Here is a 16,194-nt window from a genome sequence, read left to right as displayed (position 1 = left end):
AACATGGGACTTGGAAAACTAAACTATGAACATCCACTACTGTGCTGAAAATATGCTTTATGCTCAAATTTAATTTAAAAAATATATGTTACTTAGATCCAGGAAATACTGGATTATAGGTTCTCAAAACAAGTAGAAAAAGAAGTCTCTCCTCCCATTGCTATCCAAACTACAATATATCTGTACAGAAGTAAAGGATAGGGTACTCACTCCTGCCCGTTGCTGAGTCCTTTTCCTTCTTTCTCCTGGGGGAAAGCAGCTTTGAAGATACTCCTTCTCCTTACACGTACAGTCACTGCAGTTCAGGAGAGGGGCAGGGGAACAGGGCTGCAGGGGAACTGCTGTGCTGAATGTCTGCAGTGTAGCCAGCATTAATGGGCTAGAGAATCCTATTACATGATAGGTAGCAAGCCAGGGCCTAATTGATGGAAATTTTGACCTTTGGTCCCCTTTGACATTTTCAGATCAGCCATAGCCTGTGTGAGATATTAAAGCTCTTACAGTAAGGGGCCTTAAATCAGCCTGTGTGGCTGCTGGAGCCAGCGAGTGGGTCAGAGGTAAGAATTCACTGAAGTTCGTGTGTGGGCTGCTCAGAGCCTGTTTGACATTTATAAATCAGTGACATTCCTCTGCACAGCTCAGTACATACAAATCACTTCAGTCTCTGTGGGGAGGGCCCCTCATCTCAGTCAAGGGTGGATTTGGGCATCCATGGCCTTTCCTTTTGAGTTGAGCAGAACACGCCTTAACAAACCCAGCTTTATCAGCTGGCAAGGTCACCTACCACCCTAAGCGTGGCTTGTTGTTGGAGATGGAGTGAGGACTCTTTTAGCATCAAAACTGCCTCTGAGGACTCCGTGCCATCTTCAGGGCTTGGTCACAAAAGTCATCATCACTAGATGCCATACCAGACACCCCACACTCTTGTCAGCTGCCATAACAAATGTTGTGCTCATGGACTCTGTTACTAGTGCAGCACAAACAGCCGTGGTCCTGTTCTTCTCAGTGCTGGGCTTGTTAGATGTCAGCAGCTTCCCAGGAAAACCTACATGCTGCAAATAATGCTCCACCAGGCTGAGAACTATGAGTGGGCCTGCCTGAAATTTCTCACAGTCTGGACTCTACATAGAGAGAAAACATGATGAGAAAAACGTAACCAGGACTGTGGACAAGGTACCGTTAACATCAGCCAGTTATTGTGCAACAGACATCCATCTTGGCTTCTGTGAACTCGAGCTGTTTAACCACTGCTGCTTCTCCAAACTGTGAGGGTTTACATGGCCACCCATCCACCTCAGTGCTGGCACCTTGCTCCTCCTGGGTAACGGTGTGCTGGGCTTTGGGACGCTCTTCTGTCACACTTGCAGTGGCCCAAGCACGTGGCGGCCAGGATGGCGAGGCTACTGCCTTTGTGGTTGTGAACCTGCAGCTGTGGAGATGGTCAAAGAAAGAGATGCTCACGTTTTAGGCTGTGCAATACCTAAAGGGCTGCCATGAGGGCATGGCCACCAGAGAGGGGGCTACGGCAGCTGTGTATGCCCTGACACAGCCACTCAGTGCTTGGCCAAAGCCGCCCCGAAATGAAGGGGAATGAAGAGGAACGGCGGCTGTTGGGAAGAGCTGCTCCCTCGTGCCCGCGGGCCTTCACGCTGAGGGAAAAAGCTGCCGGGGTGGCTGATGGGTGGGGGTGAAATTAGTGAGGTAAAAACCTGACAGGAGGGAGGTAACCGTCCGACAGAAGTGAAGGAAAACCCAGGCGTGAGGGGATAACTCAGGGTGAGGTCGAATCTCAGCTCCGCAACGGCGGGCGGGCGCCTGGGAACCCTCGCGTCTCCCCGGGGGACGAAGCCCGGCGGGCGAGGACAGCAGGGCGCCGGCAGAGACGCTCTCAGCTTCCGAAGAGCCTGAAAACGTACAGCCGGGCAGAGCCGGGGGCCGAGGAAAGGGGAGGGCGCTCCCCGGCTCCCTCCCACCCTCTCCGGATAAATGTGCCGCCGGGAGGCGGCGGGCGGCCGGCAGCAGCGCGTGGAGCGGCGCGTGGAGCGGCTCGGGGCTCGCGCTCCCGCTCCCCGCCCAGCGCTCTCTGCCGGCGGGGCCGCCGGGTTTTCTCCGCTTCCCGTCCCTTCTGACGGACGCGGGGCCGGGCGAGGGGCGGGCAGCCCAGCGCGGCCGATGCCGGCTCTCCCCGCCTCGCTCGGCTCGGCGCGGGCTGCGGCAGGCCGGTGGCGGCCGTCGGGATTCGGAGCCCCCCCGGGCGCCCTTCCCGTCCCGTCCCTCCGCGGCCGGAGGGTTTTCTCCCGCTGCGGCCGCCTCGCTGCCCCCCAGACATGGTAGGGCACCTCCAGCTGCAAGGGATGGACGAGAGCCTGAAGGAGAAGAGCCGGGAAGGCTTGCTGGACAGCCCGGACTCGGGGCTGCCCCCCAGCCCCAGCCCCCCTTTCTACTCCCTCTCGCCCGGGGGCGGCGCGGACCCCCCGGCCCCGGGGCAGCGGCGAGAGGCCAAGGACGGCAGAGGGGTAAGAGCAGAAGCGATGGTGGGAGAGGGGGGAGAGGGATTTAAAGGACGGTGGAACTTCACCCCAGGGGCCTTTCGGGTTTCTTTGACATATCAAAGACGTTTGGAAGTGCATTGCACACAGCTAATTGGCTTCCATGCAGAATAAAAGCTGTCAGCAGCACTGAGATTGCCGTGGAGAAAGTTCATCTACCTGTGCGATGGTGGCTGTTCACGCTTCTTCCCAGCACGGCAATGACTTACCCTGCCGTCATTTTCTTTCTCAAGTTCTAAGGCTATTTTTGCGTGTTAATCACAACTGCCTTCTGCTGTCAGGTAATGCCAGATCCATCCCCAAGAGCAACATCTCAGCGCACTACGGTGGGGAGGGTGTGAGATGTTAAATAGGGAAATCAAATCCGAAGCCCACTAACAACCTCTCACCACTACACAGCCCTACCTGCAGGCGTGCCGTCTGATGGACCGTGTGCTCAGTTACCCACGTTGCTCTGGTTTGGTGGGGTCAGGCTGTTGCTACATGTCTGTAAAATAAAATGTGGGAGGAAAATGAATGAACGCTTGCTGGGTCAGAAAGCAGCTGGAGTGGAGGTGTCTGCAGAGGTCAGCAATGGGGTGTGATGGCCTCCATTGCAGCCATCGTGACAGCCAGCCACCACTGCTCTCAAGAAAGCCCTTAGGTATTGGAGATGAAAGAGGGTAAGAAAAAACTGTTCTGGCTCTTGGTCTGATAGGACTGAGAGTTTTAGTGCTCCTGCAGGGGGGAAAAAGTTATTCCAACGATCTAAATAAAGCAAAATTGCATTTACAAATTATTTTTCTTTCTTTGAACACAAATGGACATTTCAAACATCTCTGAGGAACAGCTTAGATTTTTTTTTTTCTGATTTTAATACCCTGCTTCAGCAGTATGGGCAGCCCCGTGCTCCTGCTGTTGGCAGATGGGTGCCATGTACTGCAGATATTTCTGTACGTTTAGTAGGTACAGAAGACTAAAAGATACTGATACAAAAACTAATTAGACTGCTTTAATTGGAGTGGTGCAGGACTGTACTCTGTAACTCTGCTTGTTTGGTATATGGAACTGGCAGGAATTTTCACTTGACTGCACAGAGTTTCACATCTAATTTCCAACATTCTACTTGCAGCTGTTAAGAAAATGGGAGAAATACGGGGAGCATTTCAGTGTCTAATTAGCTTTAACCTTACCATTTAACAAGGACTTCCAGATCTATAAGCAATTACACAATCCATGAATGTGTTTAACTCCGCTACTCTGCTGTTCATCAGAGCATGCAGAATTGGCAAATCAATAATTGCAGCTATTTGCACACCAACGCATGGGTTTTTTCAGTCGCTTATTATATTAGTCTTCGTTTTGCTTACAGATGTGACAGAACCAGGAATGCAGTCTGCATTCTTTGTGGTATAATACTATAAAACCACATATAAGCTCAGTTACTAATGGCCAACGTTTTAGTATGTACAGTTACAATAAATTGCTGTCAGGTGAAGAAAACAACATTCCAGATCTGTGGGAAGGATTTCATACTGCTCCTTGCTGCAGACCTATCAAAACCACCAGGCTGAACCCAGTTGCGTTCTTTTGCAGTCGGCTGTTTTGCTCTAACTTCACAAATATGTTGAAGGATTTTTCTGAGAGCTCTTCTCTTGCAGACTAAAGGAGACTGCATGCTCGTATCGAAGACTTCCTTGTGTGTAAAATCCATGCTCTCCCTGCTTTGTGTCATTAACTGTGACTCTGAAAAAGTAAACTCCTTTCTCTTTAATAAGTGTGACTTTGTTTCAAAGACAATGCACCATTTATTCCCATTTAACCAGCCAATTTGGCTACAGCTTTAGGATCCAAGAAAATATGAAAGGCAATTGGGGCCAGAGTCATAAATACCACAAGTTCAACACCATTTAGGGACCTTTTTTTTTTTCTTTTTCTTCTCCTTGCATTTTACTTGCAGTGCAGGAGAAATTAGCTTTTACTTATTCAAATAAAACTCACATAGGGAATTTGTTAATTGCTTTCTGCTGAAATGCAAATATCCTAAAGAAAATAGAAGGTGACTTTTACCTAGTTCTGCCCTTTAAATCTGAAACGTGATTAAATTTCTTCTTAAGACTGAATTCCCTAGGCTTTGCTTGTAATGCTGGGCCAAAAGGAACATACATACAATGAAATAAATCTCTAATAATGCACACAAAGAAGCAATTGCTGGAAGGGCAGGGAATGAAATCACATCAAGGTAGCCAGATCTGCTTAGAGTTTTCCCTGTTGTTGTTGCCCATATGTATAGTTTTAGGCCAGAAGGAGTGAATGTGAGCTCCTGCAAACGCTGCACTGAAATAGTGCTTAGCATCCACTAGTATCGCTCCTCGAGGGTCTGAGGGGAGATCAGGACCACGTTCTTCTGCAGAACCATCCATCACGACTTCTTGAGGCAGCATACTTCTTGTCTTCTCCCACTGCTGTTGCCTCTGCAACAAGTTCAGTTTTATTTGAAAAACTAAACATTTATGAATTCAACTTGCCTCGCTGAGCACTGATCCCAGTGGATGGGCTGTCAGATGGGAATTCCGATTTACACTGTTGACAGCAGTGCAGAATTGGGGTCGGTCCAATGGGAGGAGATTCTAGCTTCATCTTTAGCACTGTGCAGGAGTGTTCTTTGCCCTTTAGTGTAGACTTGATGGGTACAGTTCCATCGATGGAGTCCAGGTTAGCTTGCACGCCTTCTTCCTGAACTGCCACATATTGAAGAACTCTTGGGGCCAAAGAGCCTGCATTTTGTTCTACACTGAAAGCTTCAGGAAAGGGGGCTGTCTTCTGGGAACTGGGTGGGGAATGTAGCCATCAAGATGTTTCCATGCAGTACGTGACTTGCAGACCTGCCGACACCTCTAGTGAAAGCACATGTGAGAAACACCCCAACCTGAGCCAGCTCACAGCCTGCAAGCAAAGCAGGCGACGTCTTTCTAAGTCTACACGGCTTCCAGCAACCAAAGAAAGCTCCAGGCTTGTATGGAGAGCAAGGCATCCATCTAATACAGCAACATGGCTTGCCTCAGAGCTTGGCGTTTGCTGCCTGGCATCCTGGCCCACTTCTGAACTACACCCACAGGGTGGGATCCTGCAGAAATTCCCCTTGCAGATGTTGGCAGTGGTTTCAGTTCTTGCCTGCTGGTCACCATGTCTGCAGCCTGGAAGAATGTAACCACAGCTGGCTTTTCTCTGCACCTTGGCCCATCTGGTTCTGAATGTGCTCCCACTTCCCCCTCTTTCTTGGGTCAACACCAGCAGCGAAGGAGAGGGAAGAGAGGAATGGCAGTGGGCCTCACCTAATCTGCAGGCTGTGACAGACGTTCCTTCTAGGCAGGTCAAGGTCTGGTTCCTCTAAGACCCACCTGATCCTGGCTCCAGTCTGTTCCAACAGAGCTGCTGCTGTGCAATGGTTAAGGTCTCAGTCCCAGATGGAGGAAGGAGTGTCAGCAGGGTGCAGCATGCATTGCTAGCACCAAGTAGAAGGCTTTCTCCAGGGACTGGTGTGCAAATATGTGTAACTGCACTGAAAATGCACTGTTGGCACAGTGCCTTCTGCCGCAAAGTGACTCTGAATGCTGTGGAAATGAGATGGGACTCGGCAAATGTTTCAGCAGGCATCAGTCTTTTGTCAGTGGAATCAGCAGAGAAAAGGTTGTGTAGCACACACAAGTTAGTGTGCTCACTTCTATGACAGTCACGGGGATGGGCAGGCATGTGGTCTTGATTCAGGCAGTTTGTGATTAAAGCAAGCAGGGAAAAAGTCATAGGAGTCTCCTCATCTATCCTAAAAAAAACGTGGTTGTATCTAGGGTGGTGTCTTGTAGCTGTTTAATTTCGGTTGCATTTGTATGTAACACTTGGCAATAAGCAAAGCAGTAAATTTCCCACTTGAAATAGAAGAGGAAACAGGCAGGAAGGATTAATTCTTTTAAGTAATAAAGCCGTGCTTTAGACCTGAGGTTTGCATTTACTGTTATCACTTCCAAATAAAATCTCATCCGGCTCTAGTATAAATTACTTGTAATATGCAATACATGCAGATACTGGGAAAATAAATGGTCTGTTAAACAAATACTGCTTATCAGTTAGAGCGGAGAATGTAGATGTGTGTCAAATAATTCAGCTAGATCTTTCATTACAGCTGTAAATAACAGCTGAGTAAAGTGACATTTTCATGGACCTGACATGTTGCCATAGTGGGAAAACGTGGTGAGAGATTTGCTTATGCCCTAGCTAAGTTAGGAGCTGGGAATTTGGAAAGCTGTATCCTGTTTATAGCCTTGGTGCTTGGAAAACTGTTTCCCCTTACAGTCCCTAGGGAGCTAATGCCAAATCCTAGTGCCTTCCACATAATGACCATAGCTAAAGAAGTCAGTCTGTTCTGATCTGTCTTGCTTTCTGGGGAAGAGTTTTTTGGAGAGCTTATATTTTTCAAGTCACATTAATTTCCTTCCTTCCTTGTTGCTTTGCTGCCTAAAGTCTGGAAGCTACAGGAACGGTCAGGGCCAATTTCATGGCGCTTTATTTACCGTAACTCTGCTTCTATTCCTTTAAGACACCCAAGTGAAAAGCACCTTAAACAGAACCCACTAACTCAAATTAATTATTAGGTGTAAAATAAGATTATTCTGCCCACTGTATTCTTTTTGCTCTTTAGGGACTCTGAGGTCTAAATGCCCCCAGGATCCAGGCACTGATATGTCACTTCTGGCAGGTATGAAGCACTAACATGGAACTGAAGGACATGCATCAGTTCTAAAGCAAGAAGTCCCCCACAATACTTATGTTAGCATAAAAGAAGCACACTTGATCAGTAGCAGATTGAATTCCCTTCAGTAAATTATTTTTGGGGGTGTATTTATTTATGTACTGCTTGAATAAAGAACGTAGCTGCCCAGGCCTTTACATGCCTGAAAGGCATCAGAGGTAAAGGCAGAGGGAAAAATGCAGCCAAACGAGAAATCACTTCAGCATTTTAATACTACTTTAACTCTTTGCTGTTTAAGACAGATTAATTAGGTCCTATCTGTAGTTCCAGCTAAGTAACACTTGGGTTTCTTTGGATAGATAGACCTTGACTTGTGGATCACTTTGGGCAGCCTACTCTAAAGAGGTGGGGTTTTCCTCTCCATCATCAACCAACTCTGCTCAATTCAGCCCATCTGCAGTGTGGGGCTGGAAGGAAACTCACCTTATTTCTGAAGTGTCTTGAGATTGCTGAGTGATTGATAGAAATGAACTATAGGTCATCATTTTTGCTAGGGGGGCCAGAAGTCCAGTGTTTCTGTTCTTTCAATAACTCCTGTGCAGAAGGAGGAATAACTGAGTGTGGGTTTTTTTGGACAAACAGGAAGTTTTTGCTTTGTTTCTACCTTAAAATAGATTGGAAGGAGAGGGTGTCAAACTGTTGCCAAAAAGCCAGCTTTTGGCACGTGTCAAGCATGTAACATTTCAGCCCCAAAGACAAATCTTTTGGAAAGCTTGGGTGCCCTGTTACTTGCTTCCAAACTCCACATGAGATTCAGGAGCAGGTATTTCAGAACATCACCAGAGGCTGAACAAGAAGTCACCTGAAGCTCCTTTCACTTGCTGCTCTATAAAATCTGTGCTCACTGTTTAGTGACCCTTAAATTCTGTGCAAGCAGTGCAGTTGCTTGGTGAGCAGACTGCAGGCTCTTACAGATGATCTCTATTTTTAGAGCATGCTTTTTAAATTATTTAAGTCTTCCTTGTGCAGAATTCTGGGTGACTTTCAAGGTTTCCCACCTGCAGCATCTCGTGGCACTGCTTGTGGCAGATAAGTGAGAATTTGCTATGGTCTCTGGTGGGTGGTAGAAATCTCCGGTCTGCAGTTGTCCCAGATTTCTGAACTAATCAAGCCTCATCTGCAGATCTGAAGTTAATGCTAGTTGGATAAAGTGCAATTACTCCCTTTTTAAGCCTTCCCTGCCTAGGTCTAGGTGAGCTAACCTACAGTGCAGATAGTCTCATTGCCACTCCATTCAGAGCTGACTTGGAGGGAAGTTAATCCAACTATCACCAAACTCAGTGGCAACTTTTGGACTCTGGTTTCAGTCATGCATGACCCATCTCCTCCATGCAGATGGGTCTTGTTTCTGCAGCATGTTCTTGTTTCCTGTTCCCTGCTGCAGGACTTAGGATTTCAATGGACAGCGTTGGCCTCTGTGCCCTGTGACTGAGCAGCAAAACTGGGGGCCACAGGCCCTGGGAATATTCCCACTAAACCACAGGAAGGACATTGCCTCCTGCACCCTTGTCTCCAGGGACACTCAGAGCATGCTTAGTGTCAGCAGTGTTAGCAAGAGGTGTGAAGGTTTGTTTCCCTGGGAACACTGGAATTGTTTCTTTCAAGTTATTTCTTTAGTCCAGCACTTGGCAGAACTCTTTAATACCGCGATTTCTCTTGTGCTAATCTAGCAAAAAAAGCTCCTTTTCTTTTTTTCCCCACACCCATTCAGTCATTGTCCTTTTTTGACAGTGGAATAGAAACAGTATTAATGAAGGGTGAGCCATTTAATGTTGCAGTTTAACACCCTAGTAGAGTGCAGGGATGTTTCAGTATGGAAAGAGTAAATAGCTTTGTGGCTTTGGGATGCAGAATTGAAGAGCTTGGAGAAAATTCAGATGAAGCAATGACATTTTCTGCTTTAGCCTCAGGCAGAAAACCCAAGCCACCAGAGAAAACCAGACCTCAGACAGTGTGATCTGATGCTATTGAACAGGCTCAGGGGAGTTTTGCCAGTTGACACCAGCTGAGGGATGAGCTGGGGAACACTGTGGGGATCTGCATGGGGTACAGGACAGGACACAAGTTGGAGTACCTTGCCCAGCACTGGAAGCAGGGACTGGGCCACAGCTTCAGTGTTGCTCCTGTACCTGCCATCCAGAAGGTGCTGGAGAGGGCAGAGGGAAGTGACATGGGAAGAGAAGCCAGTTTCTCTGTATCCTCAGCTACCTTCAGTGGTACCATGAGTCCCGAGATCATCTGACTGACCAAGAGACTGATGAATAATGCCTGATTCCAGCACACGTGGCTTGTACGTGGTGAAAAGTGGAAAAACTGTGAGCTTTTAAGTCACCTAGAAACCTTTCAGGCCTGGCCAGTGGCTGACAGCCATGGCCTTTAAAGAGACCCTGTGTCCCTGTGTGTCATGAAGTGCTGTTGTCAGAGAAGTGGCAGGGACCAAAACCCACAGTGACATTTTCACAGGATTAGGCTTAATTAGCTTCTGGGCTGGGTGTAGACACAGGATCTCTATAGATCTCTGTATCTCTGATATCAGAACTGATATCTGAGTGGGTGCTCCACTATTGAGAAGTAGGATTATTCATTTTTGAAATTAGTCTTAACAATCCATGATTTGAAGAAGCTCTGTTTATTACAAAGTCCTGGCTTGAAGCTTGTTTCCTGCATCACAGACACCACAGGATGCCTCAGTATCTCACCCCACGCTCACTTGTGTGTGGTTAACTAGAACACCCCCCAGAGCAAGCCAGCTGCTCTTGGCATGAGACTTCAGCAGCTGCTAACCTACCAAGGGTTGTTCTAAGGGTTACATTATTTGCAGCACATACGTATTTATGTGCATGTAAAAGAATATACACACACTACTCAAGTAACACCACATCCTTTAAATTGGCAGATCTGGGCCATATCTCTGTGTTACATCAGAGCCCTCCTTCATGCTTTGAGTCTTTGTAAGAGCTTGCAGCTAGAGAAGCTGTTTCATTGGTTTTGTTGGTCAGTTAGAACTGACCACTTGTTAAAGAAAAGTGCTAAAAAATTGCAATTCTTACAAGAAACAAGAAAGGAAGAAGGTAAGGAGGGGTTAAAATTCAAAGACCAGATACCACAGCATAGAGTGCCAGAGATCTGGGCAGTCCCATACCTGGGGTGGTGAGCTGGGAGGAGCGAGGTGGGGACCTGGGGAGCGGTAGGACCTGGAGGGCAGCCTGCTGCATCACATCAGTCCTGAGAGTTGGAATGAAGCTGTAAATAGAGGCAGCACAGGTGGCATGTCAGAATCAAGGTAACTTAAATGCAAGGCCTGCACGAGACTTGTCAATGCAGGGCTCGCCTTTGCCAACCATCTTCAGGTTGTTTTTTTTTCCAACTCGAGAGTGGCCCTCCCCTTTGAGCTTCTGTGTGGAGTGGAGTGCCTTCCTACAAACCTAGAGAAAGGGATGAGGGGGAAACTCAATGATGCTGAGCACCAGCAGGGTGAGCTTAGCTTGTGTGCAGTGAAATTGGTTCTGATGCCGTTGCAGACACCTGTTCTCATTGCTAAAGAGCTGTCACCTGCATTATCTCCCATGGGACTCTGAAAAGACCAAGTTCAGCAAGGCTGTAAGAATTGCTGTCTCTGTGAATGCTGTTGATGTCTGTTCAGCTCCCAGCCACGGCATGTTGTGAACTGTGCCAGCCTCATCTCTTGTGTCCCATCACTCACAGCACTGTTCCTCCCTGCAGATGCCTTACCTGCTCCTGAACCCGTCCATGTCGGAGATAAGACCTCGAATGTACCCCGTGTTTTTTGGAGAAAGCATTGAGGTCAACCCTGAGCCCGTGCAGGAAATTAGGTACAGATGGTATCGGGTTGGGGGAGTGGGGATGTCTGTCCTTTTCTTGGTGCTTTTTCTTCTCCAAAAAATTTAAGTGTGATTACAAATGGGAGTCATGGTTATTTGAATAGGAAAGGAGAGAGAGACAGGTAGGAGGGTAATGACTGAATTAAAAAGACACTGACAGCAGCAGAGGTGGAGGGGGAGGTTGTAAGAGAAGACTTTCCTTCCAAGGCCAGCTAATTTCCAAGGCAATGAGAGAAATTTATGACCTTCTTTAGGTCTGCTGATCTACGCTGTGCCCTGCTGACTTGTATCCTCAGCTACACCATTACAATTGGTACCTGTTTTTGTTAGCCCTTGCAGAGAGTCCAACACTAGATGAGTTCACAGATACAGAACCATCTCCTCCTCATGACAAGGTGATCCCTCCAGCCAGTGATTGAGGTATTCTGGCCTCCTGTGGAACTGGATAAACATTGTTCTGCTCTTCTTTCGCCGGTGTGGAATGTGCTCTGCAAACAGCATGGAGCACAGTTACACACAGCTTAGGGCAGGGATGGTGGGAGGACTAAACCCAATTCCCACCCCCCCTCAACCAATGCAAACGTCTCTCTGGAAATGTACCCCAGTAAATCTCTGCTTGCTGAGGAACTGCTGGCGGGCATGTTTTTATGTGATTACATCGGAGTCTTGTTTTATGTGCGCTGAATGACTTGCTTACACCCTAGCTGTGCAAAATACATTACAGCAGCTCGGATTACATACAGTGCACAATCAGTCAACCCCCCTCCGGGTAGAGGTAATGACAAGCACACACCCAGCTCACCCAGCTTTTAATCTTTTTTTTTTTCCTTTTTTACGCGGAGCTGCACATTCCTTGGCTGCTGAATGCCAGAGGAGCATTTGGGGAGTGGGGAAAACAACTGAAACTCCTACAGCTCATAGTGGCCAAAGATTCTAGGGAAAGCACTCTGCGTGGCCCAGTTTCCATCCATCCCTTCTGGAGATGCAGCACAGTGACATCCTGCGTTTCGTGGGTTCTTCATTTAAGAGCTCTTAATATGACCACTTCCTCTGTGCCCAGCCATAGTCCATAGCATCCCTTTGCTTTACCAGCTTGGCCCTTGCTTGTATTTTTCTGTAGGCCCCAATGAGCAGCTTCACTCATCTCCCAGCATAAAGCTGATTTTAGCTACCTTTGTGCTCTGATGGCTCAGTATAAATTACAAAGAAGAAGACAGAGGAAGAAGCAGGTTGCTTGGAGCCAGCGCAGCAAGGTCCTTTCTGTCCTGGCACAAACAGGCTGGCTAAATTGACTGCAGAAATGCTGAGGTGGCTTCACAAGGTGGGATTCTGCCAAGATGCACCCAGCAGGAAGGAGCCCTCTTGGCCCTCTGCTTTGGGTTGTAGGGTTTACATCTGTTCTAATGTCTGTGCACTAAGAGAGCACAGATGTTCCCAGCTCCAAAGAGTTGAGAAGAGTTCTGTTTATCCTCTTTCCTTTGCTGCCTGGGCTGTTTCTGATACCTCGTTGTCCTCTCTAGGTGTAATTCTGAGGTGAAGTACGACTCTGAGAAGCATTACAGGGATGACATCATCTACGGTCCCATCCCCACCGTCACCACCTACAGTGAGACAGTCATTGCTGCGCCCAATTGCACCTGGCGGAACTACAAGTCCCAGCTGATCTTTGAGCCCCGCCAGAAGCCACTGAGGTTTCAGAGCACGACCATCATTTTTCCTAAGCGCGCCAAGAACATTTACCGGACCACCCTCAACTACAGCTTGGGCTGTGCCAAGCGCTGGTTTTCTTCCAGCGTGCAGCTGGAACTCTGTGAGGAAACCAGCCCATGCGTCATCTGCAGTGAGACCCTCTGATCCGCCCCGCCGCGGGCAACCTTGTGACCTCAAGGAGGCTGTGGCCTTTACTGGGCCTCTGGCCGGGCCCTCATTGATGACGACTGAATATTAATGGCTGGAGGAAATGTCGTCTTGGGTGAGGCTGAACTGGCTGGGAGGAGGCTTGCAGGGCATGGGATGGTTTTGATCAGCGAAAGGCTGGCTTAAATTTTTTGACGTTCCTGACGTTTGTGATCTGGATTTTATTTTATTCCATTTCTTTTTCCAAGCACATCTACTTTTGACTTATGTTTTAGATGAAATCAAGATGATGGAGAACCCCATTACCCATAGCAGAGTGCTGTTTTGTGAGCTCTGTACATCTTGTCTAGCACATAGGTGAGACTAACTGTAGCCTTCAGAAATATTTTGGTCTCTGCAAAGAGAAGACCACCTGCAAAGTGGTGAAGACCAGCCTGCCCAGCACACACCAAGCCAAGTTTCCTGGAGTTCAAATGCAGATGATGTTAATCATGTCAATACTTCACGACCTGCCTCCAACAACTCACCTGGGAGATAGCTGCAATATTATACCACTGCAGTACCATCAGGCCTAACTTGCTTGAGGGAGGGAGGACTGTCGCTGAGAAAAAGGAGGAAAGCAGGTGCACAGTGCTCTTGCCAGCAGCTAGATGCTTATGTACTATGACAGGGGATGCCAGAAGCAGGTGGTTGGAGAAAGGCCTGCCCTGACCCACAGCCAGCTCTTCTGAGAGCCCAGCCTAAGCAAGAGGGTGCAGAGGAGACTGAGGAGAGGGAAAAGCTATGGGGCTATTTTCTAAAAGTGTCCAAAGAGTTTAGGAGCCCAGTGCCCTTTTTATGAAATAACTGGTAGCTGAAGTGCGCCACGCTGTTTGTTGCATCTGATATCCGGTTTGCAGGGATCTTTACGTGCTTAACAACCCTTTTGAGTTTCAGGGTACTGCAGACAGGAATGTAGCACAGCAAGATGTTACCTGGCTTTAAAGAAGCTGGTACAGGGTTAACTGCAGAGCAAGGTTGCTCATCCTCTCAGGAGTTTCCATACCTGTCGTAGACAGCTTGGCTGGTTGTGGAGGAGCATCCAGACTGTCTTAAGTATGGCCTGAAGTATTGAAGAGCCAAAATCCGTGCAGGATTTTCTTAATCAGCCAGGTTACAGCAGTTCACAGGTACTTTACGGCTAGCTGAGCTGTCTGTGCAACAGGACCAAGAAGCATAGAGGAAACAGTAGTCACTTCAACCATTCTAAGGTGAACCATTCCCGCTGATGAATCACATCTCCCAGTGTTTTTTTTATTTTGGTAGCTTACTGAAAAACAGCAAGAGCCTACCAATAACCTTTGAAAATGATACAGAATTGTCTCCAGAAATCTTACCAAGAATTTTTGTATGCTGCTCAGAAGAGACCAGGCTTAGAAAATAACCATATAGTTCTGGAAATCAATTTCCAGCTTTCGTTCTTCTAAACTTTCCATGTTGTTTCTGACTTGATGCAAGTCTGATCAAGTTATTGCAGAACACAGCCAAGCAGCCAAGTCAGAAAACCTATTAACAATGTCAACAAGACATAGCTGATTGCCCAGAACTGTTGACGCACAAACCCACAGTGATTTATAAAAAAAAGAAACCACCACCACCACGCAGTCTGGCAAACTTTAAGAATATAATATAATAGTAACCTGCAAAGATACTTTTTCCATCAGTTTCAAAAGGCAATTGGTAGGTGTGACCAGAACTGTGACCTTTATGAAACAGAGTTTTCTTGTTTAAAATGAAGCTGAATTTATCTACCAGAGGGGAATAAAAGATTTTTATACACAAACTTAAATCCTGACGACATCACTAGTACTGAGATGTAAGCTGTGGCAGTGGGGAACTCTGTCATCTGGGAGTTGGGCCTTGGTAGAGAGCGACGTCTCACTGGATTTCCAAGGCCCAGCTTCTTGGTTCATGGATAGAGAGCTGTGCAGCCATGTGGGCCTTCCCAAGCAGATGAGTCCATCGCAGACTCCCTCTTTTTCCAGGAATCCTGCCACGTATTTATTTTGCATGACAGACCTGGCTTCAACTTTTCAGCAAGTTCTCTCCATCGTGCGCATGACAGAACCAGCGTACCAGGTTAATCTCATGGGCTTTTTTTATCTTGGCTAACTGCAAGCTTCTGAGTGCTTTGTCTCTGCTCTGCTTTCTCAATGTTGGCTACAACTGAAAAACAACTCAAAAACCAAGTGTGCAAATAGACCTAAACCACAGCTTGGTCTTGGATCACATGGGGACAGGGGTCACCAAGGCAAAGTCTCACAGGTGCAGGGTCCCCACCCTCCCTGACCAGACTGTTTTGAATCGTTATGCTTTGTTTTCTCTGCAAATAGACTAGAAATGACCCAACGTACTCCTGCTCCTTTGAGCATAGGCAGCTTTTTTCATCTTGCCACGTCAGGAAAAAAAGCCAGCAGGCAGCTTGGCTTCCTAGGCTGCCAACACACAGAGCTGTATAACCACGGACAGACTGTGGTGGGCTACCAACCTGGGCCACATCCAAAACTGTGATATTGCCAAGTAAGCGCCTGAGAGCTGTAGAAACTTCTGAAAAATACCTTCTTAGATGGTGACTCCATTGGCTGCTTTTCTTGTCAGTAAAAGCTGGCGTTAGAAGGAGACTGTGTTCTTCCTGTGCAAAACCACAGCAGGTCAGTCCTCACCCTGCCACGGATCCCACCTCCCTGCCCACTCTGTCCCTCTTGCTGCCAGCCCCATGGCTGGGTGAGGCAGTGGGAAGAGTCCAAAGTCACCTTGCTCGCAATTTGAAAGTGCTGAGTTTTTTTTGTTGCTGTTTTGCTCCAAGAGCAAAATTTGAATTTTGTGTGCATGTTGCCAATTAAGAATTGCTCCCAGGAGCCAAGAAGTGCCTTATTTGTAGTATGTTTTGTGCATCTAAAAGGAACAATTAGTTCCACTAGAAAGATGTTTTTCTTTTAAATGGAACGCTATTTATCTCAACCAACTGATCTTTGTTCATGAGTTTTCTCAAAGATACAGATGATAAACCCAGACCATAGAAAATGCTGCTCAGAAAGGGGAGTTCCCTTGAGCAGCTGTGACTACGTGATTTCTCCCAAGGATCCTAATTTGCTGGTTGCCCACAGTCCTGCACACCTGA

At 47.5% G+C, this 16,194-nt stretch overlaps 1 protein-coding gene across 1 annotated transcript; it reads left to right on the top strand.

The window, feature by feature from the left end:
• Window positions 1-2,297: 2,297 nt before the first annotated feature.
• On the top strand, window positions 2,298-13,031 carry LOC306953144 (refilin-A-like; the record flags this gene model as incomplete). The annotated part of the gene is made up of 3 exons (XM_079544000.1): window positions 2,298-2,516; window positions 11,059-11,168; window positions 12,698-13,031. Exons 1-3 carry the CDS (start codon window positions 2,328-2,330, stop codon window positions 13,029-13,031), a joined length of 633 nt encoding a protein of 210 aa, XP_079400126.1. The 5' UTR covers window positions 2,298-2,327.
• Window positions 13,032-16,194: the final 3,163 nt, after the last annotated feature.

Source organism: Tetrao urogallus, assembly GCF_951394365.1.
Source record: "Tetrao urogallus genome assembly, chromosome: 17".
NCBI lineage: Eukaryota > Metazoa > Chordata > Aves > Galliformes > Phasianidae > Tetrao > Tetrao urogallus.
The sequence above is the reverse complement of the archived record's forward strand: the minus strand, read 5'-3'. Positions and strand labels throughout refer to the sequence as shown.